Source organism: Typha latifolia, chromosome 9 (assembly GCF_019914945.1).
Source record: "Typha latifolia isolate L0001 chromosome 9, TyphaL0001v2, whole genome shotgun sequence".
Lineage (NCBI taxonomy): Eukaryota > Viridiplantae > Streptophyta > Magnoliopsida > Poales > Typhaceae > Typha > Typha latifolia.
This window is the reverse complement of record NC_133094.1, coordinates 9,343,590-9,360,973: the sequence shown is the minus strand read 5'-3', so window position 1 is coordinate 9,360,973 and position 17,384 is coordinate 9,343,590. Positions and strand designations below refer to the sequence as shown.

General features: G+C 37.2%; 1 protein-coding gene across 1 annotated transcript; it reads left to right on the top strand.

Moving 5' to 3' along the window:
- The first annotated feature begins 341 nt into the window (after nt 1-341).
- LOC140795789 (kinesin-like protein KIN-12B) lies at nt 342-16,992 on the top strand. The gene is made up of 16 exons (XM_073148567.1): nt 342-804; nt 911-1,048; nt 1,179-1,262; nt 1,367-1,492; nt 1,570-1,629; nt 1,718-1,771; nt 1,861-1,953; nt 5,075-5,170; nt 5,786-5,931; nt 6,322-6,471; nt 6,576-6,705; nt 6,808-8,034; nt 8,144-8,242; nt 8,324-8,476; nt 8,565-9,362; nt 16,422-16,992. The coding sequence occupies exons 1-16, from the start codon at nt 481-483 to the stop codon at nt 16,728-16,730; spliced, it is 3,987 nt and encodes a 1,328-aa protein (XP_073004668.1). The 5' UTR covers nt 342-480; the 3' UTR covers nt 16,731-16,992.
- The last annotated feature ends 392 nt before the right edge of the window (nt 16,993-17,384 follow it).

Here is a 17,384-nt window from a genome sequence, read left to right as displayed (position 1 = left end):
TATAATATATAGGCTGTTTTTTTCTTTCTACCATGCTCATCATAATTCTAGATCTAATAATGGTCAACTATTGACCAAGTGTTCCTCAAAATCAATCCCACTAAAATGCCTCTCACCCCTCAAAAACCAGAGATATACCGTTGTATTACATATGAACGGCCCAGATAAACCCCGGGATCCACATACCACAACTTTCCGCTCACCCGCGGGTAATCATATCCCGAAATTTCAAATCCCAAATCCCCTACTTCTCCATTAAATCCAAAATACCAACACTAACCAAAATGACGTTCGTACCCTCCTCCCATTTCAAATCTTGCTCCGCTCTCCTTCTCCCTCTCACAACGTCTCTCTCTCTCTCTCTCTCTCTCTCTCTCTCTCTCTCTCTCTCTCTCTCTCTCTCTCTCTCTCTCTCTCTCTCTCTCTTTCTCTCTCTCTCTCCCCCACTCTTAGGGTTTCGATCTCTCCATCTTGAGATCTATGAAGGCATTCTTCCACTCGAGGAGCGGAAGGGCTCCGCCGTCGTCCGAAGCCCTAACCCCTTCTTCCCAGAAGCAGCGGCCGCCTCGGACTCCCAAGGAGAACGTCGATCCAAACCCTACCCCTCCGGATTCGTCGCCGTTCCGGTCGGCATTGGCGTCCGTGAAGCCTCTCGGGGGAAAGAACCGGAGCCCGCTCCCCCCGAGGCCGCCGCTCTCGTCGAACCATGGAGCTGGCGCAAACCCTCTTAAGAGGAAGCTGAGCTTGGAAATCCAGGCGGAGAATGGCGCTACAGCGTCAGCGGCCTCGGATTCTGGTGTACAGGTGAGGATTTTCTTGTAGCTCTAGAAACCCTAGAATGGATGTAAAGATGTCGTCTTGGAGACCAGTTTTTTTGTTTTGTTTTTTGAACATCTTTGTCGGGTTTCAGGTTATTGTTCGGATTCGGCCTCCGAACAAAGATGAGGAGGAAGGTGATCGGATTGTACAGAAGAACTCCACGAACTGTGTCTCGATTCTTGATCACACCTTTACTTTTGATTCGGTTGCTGACACTGATTCCACACAGGTGAGAGTTCTTTTCATTTGTTTGAATCTGAATTGAAAGGCAAGTTTTTTATTTTTTATTTTTCTACTTTCATGAAATTTATTCTTTGGCCTTTTAAACCTGTGCTAGTTTGCTTATTGACTTATACCAGGAGGATTTGTTCCGCTTTGTCGGGCTTCCATTGGTGGAGAATTGCATGGCTGGGTTCAATAGTTCCATATTTGCATATGGGCAGGTAATTTTCAGCTTCAGTTACTTCATTTCAAATCTTTCATGTTGTAACTAGATTTTTAAAAAACAACTAAATACATCCTCTCGATTTGCTTTTATTTTGAACAGACTGGCAGTGGCAAAACATATACAATGTGGGGACCGGCAAGTGCCTTGTCAGAAGACAAATCGTTGAGCAATGAAAGAGGTCTCACTCCTCGTGTCTTTGAGCAGCTCTTTGCTCGAATTGATGAAGTAGGTAACTCAAACAATTTTGCTGCATATAGATTGCTCAATTATTTTGATTTTAAAACTTGTACTTCTTATCATAGGAACAAACTAAGCATTCAAACAAGCAGCTCAATTATAAGTGCTGCTGTTCTTTTCTGGAGGCAAGTATACTGATGCCACTTCAAAATGCACGTAGTCATTTCTTTCTTCTATGCTACATGGAAATTAAATTGATTGCTTTACTTGTAGATTTACAATGAGCAAATCACAGATTTGTTGGACCCAACACAAAAGAATCTTCAGGTGAAAAGATAAAGTTAAATCATTTCTCTTTCTCATTCAGCTAATTCTGTGCTTTCTTTTTGTTTGCTGATTTATTCATACATTTCCAGATAAGGGAAGATAATAGAAGTGGTATATATGTTGATAATTTGACAGAGGAGAATGTGTGCTCCATCAAGGATGTAACTCAATTGCTAATAAAGGTATGCACTTGGCCATCATTATTTAGGCTAAGTTTTCATTAACTGCTAGGTTTAGAATTGGACTTCCGAGTCAATTTTTATCGTCTATATTTTTGTCAGCAACATTAAAGTTATCTTGAGAAAGAAAAGAAAAAACCAAAGTTGTAATGTAGAAAATCTTGGTAGACATTTATAAGAAGCATTTTCTCTTGTTTTAGGTTTTTTATGTTGTTTTAATAGATTAATGCTGAGCTTGCTACTCTTGATGTTCAGTATGAGATCAAATCAACAATGGAAGGTTAAAATGTTAGATTAGTTGCTATAAATTGCTAAAATCTGATTACACAAAGAGCTTAAACAGACCCATATGCACACTTTTCCAGGCTTACATGCTATATTGTTCATATGACACTTGGTTTTGCAAACTAAAATGGTTACGCTCAAATACAACCATTAATTTTGTATATCCAACGAAAGAGTTGTAATTTTAATCACTTAACCCATTTTAAGCCAAAACTACGCAATTGTAAAATCTAGACGATGTTTATTAGCTAATCCAATATCCATTAGTTTTCACTTGTTTCAAACAGTTTCTTTTAACTTTTGATAGTTTCAGACTGCATCATATTGTTTTTAGTCAAATTAGATATCTACTTTAGATTTAAACAAGTCATAAGTCATAATCAAATTTGGTCAGTTCAGAAAGTCATAATGTACTATGAGTAGCTAGGGTCTTTGAATTCTTGATAGTAAGAGGATATCAGATTTACACAATATTGTGAAAAGTGTTTGTGGTATGTGTCACAATCCGAAATTGAAATCTTGACCGATCATGTACCCAGTAAACTTGAGATACACAAAGCTTTAACATTAATTTTCTAAGATCTACAATATAAAATAACTCAATAAAAAAAATTATAAATCTTAAGCCGATTAATGAAACAATCAAGGTAAGTAGGTTCAAAGTTACGACAATCAATGCCTTTCAAAATACTACTAAGATAATTAATGCAAATAAAGGGAAAACTAAATCCTAAGTGGAGGTAAGTGGGGTCCCGGTGCATAACATTCATTCGCCATGTTGATCAGCATCTGTAATTGTTAAGAGAGGATTTTATGAGCTAATAACTTTAGCTCAATAGGTGAATTTACTCATTAGCAATTGAAAACCATAATCCATAAAGCATGATTACAATCTAAAGCTTAACAATTTACAATACATTACAATACACGGATAATACCAAGCATGTCCATAACAAGAATAATAAAGCATGAGTAATGATAATGCAAGTAACAAATTGATAATATGCTCATATTTCAATATATGGAGCTTCTCAATCTCAATAAATGTCATATTTATTTTTTTACGTCTGTGCCTGTAGATCAACATCAATTAGAAATCACCTTTGAGATAACGTTTTGGCCTTATTCATTTAATGATTCAATTAAGGTTACCAGGAGACATTACCGAGTGATAAACACATTTGGTCTTTTTCTCAAATTGTTGAGTAAGATTAGAGTCACCTTAGGGAGACTTTTGATTTAGTATGAGATTATTGTTTAACTCTGTCGGAGTCATCTAAATGGATCGCCATGGTGATTAGGAATACTTGAACTCTAAGATAGACTCGAGCCATCACAAGGAAATTCTTGATCTAGCTTGAGACTGTTATCAAAGTTATACATACCTAAAATTTAAGTTTATGTTAAATCACAAAGAATAACATTTCACGAATTATAATATTGCACGAAATATAAATGGCATGAAGAGTAATATAACAAGAAGAATACCATCGCATGAAGAATATGGTAATTTGTGACAGTAATATGCATATATTTTATAAAATACAATGTGGAGCAAAACTAAACTAAGTGAATTCACTCACCTTAGCCCACACGGAATAACTCGAATCAGTAATCCAGGTGCGAGGAAAAATCGCCGCCTTTATCAGTAAATATCTTATGTTTTTAATTATTAATAAATAGAATTTCTAGAATTAACAATAATTTTTTTATCCTTTAAGTGGGCTGATTTAAATTCCAAAAACTAGGACTAGGTTGTAACCTGCTCGCAACTCAGAAAGTCAATAAATTGAGTAGGGCTTTGGCCTAACTGACTGGCCTAGCTTGGGCCCAACCCAAGGCCTTAACCTAAAAGGGAATTTTGATTGGGCCTTAGCCTGACCCACATTGGCTTGCGGGACAGTCAGTAGCCCAAACCAATCAAGCGGGTTGGGCACAACCCAACCTATACCCTTTTGTTTTCCTAAATACTAAAGCTCATGATCGTGTAATCTTATGCTTGACACAATCACACAAAATATATTACGACTGAGTTATTGTTGTGAACTGAAGAAATCAATGTTCAACTATGGAAATATTGATACGAACAAAAGTAAATAAATTAGGACATCTGATACATAAGCAAGGAATCTAATTTATACCAGCTTTTTGGTAGTTTGACACTTTGACACTTTGTTCACTGTAAAATAAATTCAGCAGAATGGTCGTCAATAGTAGATTTTCTAACTTTAATTTGCATTGGAAGGAACAGGGTAGACAGACTATTTGGTTATGTGCTCATGTGTTGGGTAGAAAATCCAATTGGTGGGTGCATACTTGCATCTGGATGAACATGGCAACCCTTCTTATGTATATGCATTTGCTTTACATGTATGTTAATTGGTTTAGCCATTTATAAATATTTCCATAGGTCAATTTCTCACCTGTGTGCAGTTTTCAATGTCTAAGAGGTCTCTAGATCCCTCGTCATCGTACATATGAGATTCAGATTTTGTGTTAAAATTGATTGTCTGATGAATATGTATAATTTGAATTGTATGTTCAACGTAATTTGGTTCTAATCTTCGACGACAGTTTGTACATGAAAAGGTGAGACTAACTTGAAATATAAGAATTGAATTGCAAAATGGCTCTTCAACTTGCTTTTCGTTCTTTGACTTGGACCTAAATATAATGGTTGTTGATTGTACTGTACATTGCATATTTATACTTTATCTGTGGTTATGTTGAGCTGCTGTTCTTTATGACATTTTAAATCTTGAATGCTGTAAAATTTTCCTCTCTTTTGATTGCTAACTATAATTATTTATTCATGAACAATATCACTGTGATAATACAGGGACTGGCAAACAGGAGGACAGGTGCAACAAGTGTAAATGCAGAGAGTTCCCGTTCACATTGTGTTTTTACTTGCATAGTTAAATCTCAATCCAAGGTGATGCCTTGATCTTGCTTGTAGTTTTTACAGATCTACTAGATCCATGCAGACTCCATTCAAGTAGCTCAAAGATGATTGTCTGTCAATGAACCTTGATACATATGATTGATTAAATTCTTTTTCATATTTATCTGGGAAAAATTCTATATCAATGCAAAACTTCAATTTGTCTATCATGTTACACACATTATAGATATAAAGAAAATTGATATTTTACTTTTTTCTACTTTTGGCAAATAAAGAAAAGAAAATCTATGCATGCTTTTAGTTTCTTAATGTAGGATTCTTATACTTCATGAATATTTCATACCTATATCATTGAGTTTCCTTCATTTGTTTTTTCCTAGGCCAATGCTTACTGTCCTTGCATATGCATGTCTTTCTTTCTTTACTCTGTTTAAGAAAAAGAACATACTCTTCCCCATGTAGTATTGTAAGAAACGACCCTGAAGATTATTCAGAAAAGTGGCGTGTAGTATTAACTCACCATACTATATCTTTTTTTGTCTGATCACATGTTGCGTCATGTAATAAGCATTACAGAAAGTAGCTCTTTCCTTTTTAATAGGATCCCTCATTCTCGTTTATTTTCATTGTTCTATAATCTTGTAGGACATCGCTGATGGTTCAAATAGCATAAGAATAAGCAGGATTAACTTGGTTGATCTTGCTGGATCAGAAAGACAAAAGTTAACAGGTGCTGCTGGGGACCGTTTAAGAGAAGCAGGAAATATAAATCGTTCACTTTCACAGCTAGGGTATGATATAATTCCATCTGGACTATGTTGTGCTTATTATGTTTGGATAATAAAATTGATCATGTTGCCCTGATATACCCTACGACCGTCCAATTTACTTAAATGTGTTTATTTTGTTAAAAGATGTTACATCAGTTTGAAGCTCTGAATAAAAATGTTAGTTTCTTGAAGTTTGTCCTCTTACACAGTTGCTTAAAGTCTATAGAAGCATCATAGGAGCTGGATTCTGGATCTTGTAATGTTGTATCAGTGTTGAACATTTGAATTTGTATATGTACAATTAGTTGGGTTCATGAACCCAAATTTCATAGGTTGTTGGCAAATAATTACAATTCATTATCATCTACATTTTTCAAGGTACTCTTACTTGCTGGGCTTTTGTCATTGCAGGAACTTAATCAATATTCTTGCCGAAATTTCACAGTCGGGGAAACAGAGACATATACCTTACCGTGATTCCAAGCTGACATTTTTGTTGCAGGAATCCCTTGGTGGTAATGCAAGGCTAGCAATGATTTGTGCTATTTCACAATCTCAAAGGTAGTGCCCCCTAATTTTGCATCTTGATCTGCCTATATGTATGCCCATGAATCTGTTTGCCGTCTTTTTTTTTTCTTCTTTTGATGGGAAACTGACAACTGCAGCTGTAAGAGCGAGACATTCAGTACTTTGAGATTTGCTCAGCGGGCAAAGGCCATAAAGAACAAAGCTGTCGTAAATGAAATTACACAGGATGATGTTAATGTTTTACGTGAGCAGATTCGTCTACTGAAGGTAATCTTCAAATTTTCATCGTATTAGATGTTACTATGGAACTAAGTTCTGCTGCAGTAGTTATATTAAGTATTAACTATTATGTTTATATTTTGTTAATAGGATGAGCTACTAAGAATGAAGTCCAATGGAAACATGGCTAGAGAAAATGGAAGTTATTCAACAGGATGGAATGCCAGACAGAGCTTGAAACTTTTGAAAATGAGCCTTAGTCGTGCTACAGGATTACCAACTATTAAAGATGACAGTGATGAAGAGATGGAAATTGATGAGAACGATGTTGAGAAACCCTGTCTTCAAGTAGGTATTCGATCATCTTCTACTGTAGGAAAAGTACCTACTCAATTGGAGAATTCAAAGGATGGAAGATACTGTCCTTCATCTAATGAACCAGTTGTTGGACATATGCAGCCTCTAAATACATCTGGGTCTTTCTGTGGTAGTGAGCAAGTAGATGGGATGATTGATATTAGAGAAAATAGAGGTGAATTAGAAGAAAGAATTCAGTCATGCTCGGGATCTGTCCAGAAAGATATTGGATTGACTGATGTGGGCAATTCTCTGAATGATAGCTCCACTGTACAAAAATCTAATGCAAAATTTAGTACACTTCCAGAAGGAACAGCTTATGGATACCAAGATATCGCTTCAGATAGAGATTGTACACATGTTATGGCTGCAGACCCTGCTCACAATTTGTCTAGCTCTTCAAGTTCTATTAAATCACCTTCCATCCTTAGCATTGTTCCCTGCGAGATATCCCCAACTCTTCAGTTACCTTCATTGAGCACATCACCTATAGTAGAGAACTACAGCAGGAAAAGCCTAAAGACCTCATCTTCAATGTCTGCATCTCAGAAAAATATATTAAAAAATGTGAATTCTTGTTCAGGTGTCCCAGATCTTCCCCTTGCGGACACCTCAAAAATCGATCCAACAAATTCTTCTTCAGTACGAACAAGTAAAAAGTTCCTCACCCCAACTGAACACCTGGCAGCTAGTCTTCATCACGGTCTACAAGCTATTGAAGTTCATCAAAATAACTCTGCTCTAAGGAGGTCATCATTCAGGTTTCCTGTTAAACATGTTGATGCTAGGCCAGTGAAGTCAGTATGTAAGGTTGATGTTGGCACTCAAACGCTTCATCAAGATTTTGAAATATTGGAGGATTTACCTATAGATGGTATAGATGAAAATGCTATTGGTGGTTGTTCCAAGAAGGAAGATTCTATAGATGAAAATGCTGCCAGCAACAATACGAATTTGCAGTTAGTACCTATTGATGGATCAGTGCCATCTCCAAAACTTAAGAAACACAAAGTTCCCAAGGTATGTCTCAAGGCATAGATTTGATAAATCTCTAGGTACTTTATATTTCATGGTGCTATTGCATTCACTTAAATGGTTCCATAAAATTCTTGTTCTTCTCATTCTACAGGCTGTGGAGAAGGTCTTGGCCGGAGCAATCAGGCGAGAAATGGCATTGGAAGATCATTGTGCAAAGCAAGCTGCTGAAATTATGCAGCTTAATCGTTTGGTTGGTTTTTTCCCTTACACACCCCACCCAATCCAACACCAGAATGTGTTATTATGTGTTCTAATTATTTTGCATCTGCAGGTCCAACAATATAAACATGAACGTGAATGCAGTGCGATAATTGCAGAGTCACGCGAGGATAAGATTTCACGTCTTGAAAGCCTTATGGATGGTATTTTACCAACTGAAGAATTCATGGATGAAGAATTTGTCTCATTAAAAAATGAACACAAGGTCTTTGAAATTATGTTGTCCTTTTTGTTACCATTTGAAGATTTACTCAATGTTTTATTGATAAATTTCTTTACATTGGCAACTGTAGCTTCTCAAAGAGAAATATGAGAATCATCCAGAATTTATGCAAGTAAATATTGAGCTGAAAAGAGTTCAAGATGAGTTGGATAGGTATAGAAACTTTTTCGATATGGGTGAGAAGGATGTGCTGATGGAGGAAATTCAAGACCTGAGGAATCAATTGCAATACTATATGCATTCCTCTTCCAGTTCAACTCGTAAGCCTAACTCTTTACTTCAGCTGACTCATTTTAGTGAACCCGTATCAACTCCTCTTGGTACAATACCTGAACTGACCAGAGGAAGTTCTGATGAGAAACTGGAAGCGGAGAGACTTTATTGGACTGAAGCAGAAAGTAAATGGATTACTCTTACTGAAGAACTTAGACTTGAGCTTGAAACAAGTAGGTCTCTTGCTGAAAAATGGAGACTGGCACTTGATTCTGAGAAGAAATGCACAGAAGAGCTAAAGGAGGCCCTACAAACAGCAATGCAGGGACATGCCCGAATTCTAGAACAGTATGCAGAACTTCAGGAAAAACATATGGCCATGCTTAGTAGACATAGACAGATTAGTGAAGGGATTGAAGATGTGAAGAGAGCAGCTGCAAAAGCTGGCGTTAGGGGAGCAGAATCCAAGTTCATTAATTCCCTTGCCGCTGAAATTTCAGTTTTAAGAGCAGAGAGAGAAAAAGAAAGGCGATATTGGAGGGATGAAAATAAAGGCCTTCAGGCTCAACTAAGAGATACAGCTGAAGCTGTCCAGGCTGCTGGCGAATTGCTTGTACGGCTGAAGGAAGCTGAGGAATCTGCTGCAGTAGCTCAGGTATGTCAATATGCTTTTACACAATTTTCATGTTACTATGCATATCACCTCATATGAATGCACAGTTGCATTTGACAGCTGTAAGGAGAAAAAATATCTCTTTAAGTGGCAGCTGGATTTTAGAGTGATGAGATGAAGATAGATCAATACGAAAACATTTATTTCCATATTTCATAAAAGAAACATGATCATACATATTAGGGGATCTTTCTACGATGATCAAAACTGGAGTTTGTAGAGATGATTTTATTTGTTGGTGCTTGATTCAATGGTTGGATCTGCTAGCATTGCAACGAGGAAGACCTTGATAAGAATGTGCATGATCATTGAAGGGAGAAAGGAAGAGAAGCTGATAAATATTCACAACCTAGTAGTCTTGTACTAAGGATATGTTCTAGTACAGTTTTAGATGGATAAAATTTCATTTCACAATTCACACCTTCCTTTTTAACATATCTGTCTTAGACACCATATTTCCATTATGAACAAATTCAACACTATGTTATTTTAATTTATTGACCAAAAATCATTTTATATTAGTTGACCAAAAACTCACCATATTTCCATTCACACCTTCCTTTTTATTAGTTCATTTATTTCAAATATTTAAGTTGAATACCGAAAATAGACATGCTCTACTATGGTTACTAGAGAGTTTTATTTCCTCCCTTAGGTTGGGTATTTGGGTAAGATCAATGTTGAGAGAGAAGCTTGGATTGGACTTGGTTTTGTACTTTTTTTCCAACTAGATTGAAGCCATTTTGGTAGTCATTTTTTTTACTTACGCTACATTTATGATTAATAAGGATTACGAAAATGCCCCTATTATATTTGTTAGACAAATTAATTGGGAAGAAGTGTAGGTTGGGTGTTTTGGTAATTTGGGCGCACTTTTAATTTGAATGAAAAATCTAATAGTTTCACTTTGATCCAAGGTTCCGAAACTCAATATCAAGATCGGGATCAGTAGATTTGAAGCTTTGTCTTCAATCTCTATGCCTCCTTGTTTTTCCTTAGCAAATGTAGAAGAGATGATCTCACTTCTAAGTGTATCACTAGAATTGTCAGAGTTATCACTAGTATTGGTAGTCGTACTATCTCTCACTAGCCTTTTACCCTTGTCATGGTTTCCTCTTATATCCTATCTAATCATGAGTTATTTCTGTTATTTAATAATTTGTTATCTCTCTCATATTGCCTAAAAGATTTTTTATTTTTATTTTTTTCTTTCTTCTCTCTCTCCCTTCTCTTCCCTTCTCTCTTCCTCACTTTCTTCCTCCCTGTCTTTCTTACTATCATAGGACATTTATTCAAATTTTTTATATCCATTTCTTCTCTCTTTTCTCTCCCTCTCTAACTCTATTACTGTTGTAGTAACAAAGTGAGATAAAAGAGAGAGAGAGAGAGGGAGGAAGAGAGTGGAGGAAAGAAATAGTAGGGAGGGGCTAGTCCAGAGGTTGTTCGAAGAAGGAGAGGAAGACAGAGAGAGAGAGAAGAAAGAAAAAGAAAAAGAAAAGTACTAACTTGAAGTTGCAGTGGAGCTCGTCGAATCTTGGTCAAAGGATGTCACTAGGGATCTGCTTGGGTGCCAACATTTTGGGTGAGAGAGTAGATGTCCCCGGGTTGGATTTGATTCATATCGGACTAACCCAACCCGTATCGAGCCGGATTGGCTAATACGACTGATCTTGGCCCGATATGGATCGGCTACTCCGGCACGATACAAGGTCAGAACCAATGGCTGGATTGATTTTGGCCTTAAATTAGGATCAACTATAGCCGTTTCCAATCAGTTTTTGCCAATCCTGAGTCGAATCGGTCAATAATAAGGGTCAAAATAAACTCGGGTTCAAACTTGGCTCAACTGAAACTCGGGCTTGGTTCGGCTAAAGTTGAGCTGAGCTTGGGCCTTAATTTTAGGCTCGATTTGCATTTCAAGCTGGGCCGGAGTCGAAGTTGTGTCGCTCAAGCTTGACTCGATAGGCTTATTATATATATCAATTTAAAGTTCTAGACCCTAAAGTTCCTATCCTAAGATTTACAAATTGATAAGATTGCTTCTCAGTAAGCTTCCTCCAAGTCGACAAAATTATTAGCGCAACCTACCCAAGTCATCGAGCTTCTTTGAATGGTCATGGTGGACCGATACGATGTAGTTGGTTGACCTATGATGGTGTGGCTGTGACACTTTCGGAGCTTGCCTAAGAACTTCGCGTCGACCATGTGGCACCTTCGACGGTTGGGGCTCAGCCTTACAAGCAGGGTCAAACACATGGTGAACTCCGACATCGCTTTGCCGTCGTGGCGATGTCGGTGAAGGTTGGGGCCAAGTCCTTGCGTTAGCGTCAGTGTTGAGTGCCATGGAGAAAGCTCCATCGAGTAGCCATTGCCGATCCGAGCCAAGACGAAGTCCTCGATGCCTTCTTTCTCACCATCGATCTAAGGGGTTCTCGAGAGGAGGCTAGATCAGCCGCTAGAGGCGTAGGGGAAAATGGATTGGGGAAATGCTTACGGAGGCGACAATAGTGGAGGAGTAGGGATCCGTGCCGTTCTCGGTGGCAATGAGGGTGAAGAGCAACCTTAGAGGCAAAATAAAGCTTTATTTAATTTATCTTTGTTCAGCTTAATAATTCTTGGCTAGCTTGTAGTTGTTTTAAGCTATACACAACTATGACTACTATGATGTGAGCGGTTTAATTGGTTTCATCTTTGTGTTAAAATTTGAAATTGGTGTGAAGCCTTTTTATTTGATAATTTGATATTATTTTTATTATTAGAGATGTATTTTTGTTATATTTATTGGTTAAATCTTAAAATTTCTAACTTTAGTAAACTTTTATTTAATTCAACTATTAAAGTTTTATTCAGCTTGAATAATTATTCCTAGCTCGGCTCGGGGTCGATCCAGCTCGATCGATTTGAGTATGGCTCGTTAATAAGCTAGATTTGGCTCGAGCTAAGCTTAGGTTTGGTTTGACTTAGCTCGAGTAGAGCTAAGCTGAGCTTGAAACTCAAAATAGGCTCAAAATTACTTCCGAGCTGAGCTTGAGCGAGGCTGGAGTTGGCTCGCTTAGGCTCGGTTTGTTTACACCCCTAGCCAAAACTAGCATCTGTCACGACCCGTAATAGGAATCATGACCGGCCATGCATCTCAATATACTTGAGACACACGAAGCCTTAACAATACTTTCTACATGTACGATGGCAAAATAAATAAATAAAATGAAAATCTGTTTTATTAAATTTTATTACTAATTGCAATAACATAAAACAATATTAATGTTTTTGAGTCTCTAAACTAAATAAAACTTCTAATCTAAAGCATAAAATTTAAAAGAGCGGAAGAGTAAACAGGTGAATCCTAAGTGGAGGTTGAGTCCGGGTACATCTCGCTCAGCTCCCCCGCTGATTATTACCTAAGATAGATAAATAAATACAAAAAAAAATAGAATCCATGAGCCAACAACTATAGCTCAGTGAGTGGAATCCACTCGAAAACCAAATAAAATTCTACATTATATTAATGCTGAAAAAGATTAAATTAAAAGCAACAATATCCATAATAATTGCAATAAGCATGCTCTTTAAATAATAACAATGATAACAATAGAGAGAGAGTCACAACTTGTTACCTTGCATGGTTCCAACATATTAATATCTTTTCAATATTTATAATGTCATATGTCTTAATGGGTCTAAACCCTGTGGATCCACATCAACTAGAAGTTACCTCGAGATAACGCTCATGACTTTTCTTCATAGCTGATCCGGTTAGGGTCATTAGAGGTTATCATAGAAGTTACCTCGAGATAACCCACCCAAACCCTTTCTCTTCTCACGACCAACGCGAGGAAGAGAAGGGTTGAGGAAGGGAGTGACCGCCGGCGACCCTGCCGGCGGCGGTTCACGACCACCCTCAACCTCTCGGCTCTCTCTCTCTCTCTCTCTCTCTCTCTCTCTCTCTCTCTCTCTCTCTCTCATCTTCATTGTCCTCATGAGGTGGAGGAAAACTCACCACCGACGGCCGACGCCGAGGCCGGCGTCGATTGGAGTCACGAGGGCTCCCTAGAAGACATCACCGGCACTGGCTTGGAGCACAAAGCTTCTAGTGACGATGCGATTGCGACCCGAAGCCGCCGGCTGGCCTGATTTGCCGACGAGGCCGAATTCCACGAGTTAGGTATTTCTAATCTATCTCTTTAAATTTAAATTAAACTAGAGGGATGAGAGAGGGCTCACCGGGGAGGAGTGTGGTGGTCCCAATTTCCTACGGCGATGCTCCGGCGATCCGATCCCACAGCGACAACTCCGACGGTGAGAAAAGAAAGAAAACGATGGAGGAGAAGAAGGCTGGGGGGGGGGGTTGAGGAGAGAGAGAGATGATTAGGGTTAATTTATAGATTAGAAGAGGATCAAATCTAATCCTATTCGGATTAGATGAAATCCTCTCTTTTCCGCACCTCGTCGCGTGCCGGAGAGGGAGAGGGGAGGGGCTGCACGTGCACCCTCCTCTCTCAACCCCCAATTTTTTTTTTCTGGTTCTGACAGCATCCATGCTTTGATTAAAGTAAAAGGACTAGTTTGGTAGAAAAAATTGTACAGGGTGTTAAATTAATTTTTCGTATAAGTACATGAGGTAAAATATATTTAATCCAAAAAAAAGAAATAAATAGTTGCTATAAAATTATATGTTGATTGCTTAGAGAAGAAAAAGTAAAAGCATTTTATGTATGTTAGAATATAAAATATAAAAACCATCGTTTTCTCTAACAGTTTAAGCTTTTATAGTAGTTGACGAATCAGTATAGTATCATAGTAGAGGTCCTTTGTTTGAATACTGCTAGACTCAATGGTCATTGAAAATATAAAATCTCCACCTATTTAAATTAAATGCGCTTCTTAGACCTATTAAAATGTTTTAGCCCAAAAATAAGGATAAATATTAGAGTACGAAATATAAAGAATTACCGTTCTCTAATAGTGTACGTTTTAGAGTTGGTGATGAGTTATCAATGTAGAAATTATGAAATAATATATTAGCAATTTTGAGGAAGACAATACTTATACATTCCAGACCAAGATGGCTACCTATATTAAGCTATAAGTATTAGGAGGTCTGGTTGTTTTGGAAGTGAACATGTTCATATGACAGTTAGTGGTGGACTAATGAGGTCCAAAAAGCAACTATAGAAACAAATTTTGTAAGACCCTATACATATTGTGGTTCTTTTAGAAGAACGAGGTGTTTGGAAAGTATCGTGATGTTATCAAGGATATATATATATATATATATATATATATATATATATATATATATATATATATATATATATATATGGAAGGGACGAGGGAATTTCTTGAAAGAATTGGGTTGCATCACGGTTCAGCATTATGTCCTTTTTCTTTGCATCCATTGTACTTCAATTAACTCATGATACTCAAGATGAGATTCCGTGGTGTATGTCATTTGCCAGTTATATCATTTCTATTTGATAAGAAGAAGATCAGATTGAAAATTAAGTTAGAAGAATATAAGAAGTAAAGGATTCAAAATAAGTAGAACGAAAACACTGGGTTTAGGCAATTGACTGTATGAATGCTCATACTTGTGAACTAGAATGTCAGATAACTAGGAAACAACAAATGCAAAAGTGATATCGAGATATGATGTTAGACGGAGATGCTGGATTAATGTAAATGACAAATTAAGAAGCGAGTGTAACTGACCCAAATTAGAAATCGCACCAACAGATGCCCAAGTAGTGAGGATCAATTGAGATGATTTGCGATGTGCAGAGGAGGTCAGCCAATCATCAGTTTGGAGTGATTTGTTGTAATAGAGAGTGCCTTGAGGGGATTGGGAAGACCAAAAATGATGTGGGTGGAAGTAGTATGAAAGGACACGATAAAGCTTACTTTAGCAAGGAACCTTACGTTAAATAGAGCTGAGTGGAAGAGATGGTTGCTGATAATTGATCCTAAATCGTTTGGACTAATTTTTGTTGTTTGTGAAATTTCTATTGCATAAAATGACCAAACATTTGAAATGTGGAGAGATATGAGATACAAAAATGGTACAATACAAATGCGTTGATACAACAAATTTTGAAAAATATGGTAATGATATATGCAAAGGAAGTGCCGGTGCTGCAGTTCATATTGGGGCTGTAAAGGAATGAGCTTGAGTAAGATGAGTTGACCTGAGCTCATCTAGCTCAAAATTTGAGGAAACCAAGCTTGTCTAGGCTCTATCTGAAAGTGAGCAAGGAAATATCTAGCTTGAATTTGACTTGCTGTACTCTTGAGCTAGCTCCTGCTGCGAATAAATATTAATTTCTAAAGTTTACATATATATATATATATATATATATATATATATATATATATATGCTTATCCTACAAGCGAGGTGAGCTGGTGCTCATTATGTTGAAGAAACTAGCCAATATTTCCAACTCATTTAATAAGTCAGACAACCTTGAGTTGAGCTGCTAGTCCCAAAGCTTGAGCGGCTCATGAGTCATTAAGCTTGTGTGACACCATTATATACACACATGTACAATATCATGGTACCAGTACTGGCTTCCTTCCTGTACTTGGCATTTGGGTGGTGAAAATGCGGTGTGGCTAATGTCTGTTGAAGGTTATGACATTCAGTGCGGCAGACTTATGGAAACTATGAAAGGACAAAAGAAAACTATAATTAGGGGCTCCTGTTCATTCTTTGCAGGCTAAATTTGGATTTATACTTCTTCATTGTCTTTACAATCCATTTTTGTAGCTCTGTGAAGTTTTTTTTTCCTATTCCAACTTCTAATGTATATTTGCTTGGATCTCTTCGAAACTCATGCTGAGGAGAAAAGAAACAATGATTAACTAAAATTTTCTTTGTCAGAATGCAACTTTAATGGTGAGTTTTTATTCCAAGTCAAAGGAATGTGATGTCACATCATACATATTGAATAGGAATTAAATTTCTTTAGTAGGATTTGGTTCTCTTGCCATATCCCTGTTACTTTTCTGTTCCACAAAAGTGAGTTTATTCTTCTGCTATTTTTCAGAAGAAAGCATTATTGGCAGAGCAAGAGACTGAGAAGGCTTATCAAGAGATAGATAATCTGAAGAAGAATTATGATCAAGAGATTCTTTTATTAAACCAATTTCTTGCAGAGTCACGATTGCCTAAAGATGCTGTTAGACCTGCAGAGGTAAATGTTCCCTGTGAAGCGAAATACGATGGAGGGGATAGTCTAACAGATCAACGGTGGAGAGAGGAGTTTGAACCTTTCTGCCAAGAAGTAGATAATGAATTCTCTAAAGGCACAGATCCTAATTCATGGTTCTCTGGTTATGATCGATGCAACATTTGAAGGCATAGTCTCAGTAACATGATTGTATCAATGATTGAGGAGCATGTTGTACACTTTGAGTGATGTATCAATGATTGATAACATGGTTATCATCTGTTGTAGATTGGCCCGCCATATCCACAGTTTCTGGTTCTCTCTGGCTGTGAGAGGAGCAGTCTTTTTTCAGATCCTTTGTATTGCATTCAAATCTTGTAAAATGAGGAGCTATTCTGGTTCATTATAAACCTCTATAAAATCTAATATAGTTCTTCAAGTTCTCTTATTATCGTTTACCTTATAGCAGGTTGCTCGTATCAACGTTCCTACTCGGTGCTAAATTAACGGACACCAACCGTGTTAAAAGTATTGTCTTTTTACTCCATTATAAGCTACGCTAATGGAATTACATGAATCTATTCTATATTTGTAACAAGCTAAGTTAGTAAGTTTAATTTAGTGCATTTTACCTGCATGGAAACTCACTACTGCAGTGTTATCTCCTTGATCTCGACTCATAAATGTAATAGAAATAACTCTAGAGCTTCTGGTAGAACTAGAATATAGTAAGATTTCATTGTTTGGACTGTATGGTAGGACAGGACTTTTCCTTCCATCTTTTCTCCCTCTTCAGAGAGATGGTTGTATAAATTAGACTCAGGCACAGTATTGTTCTCT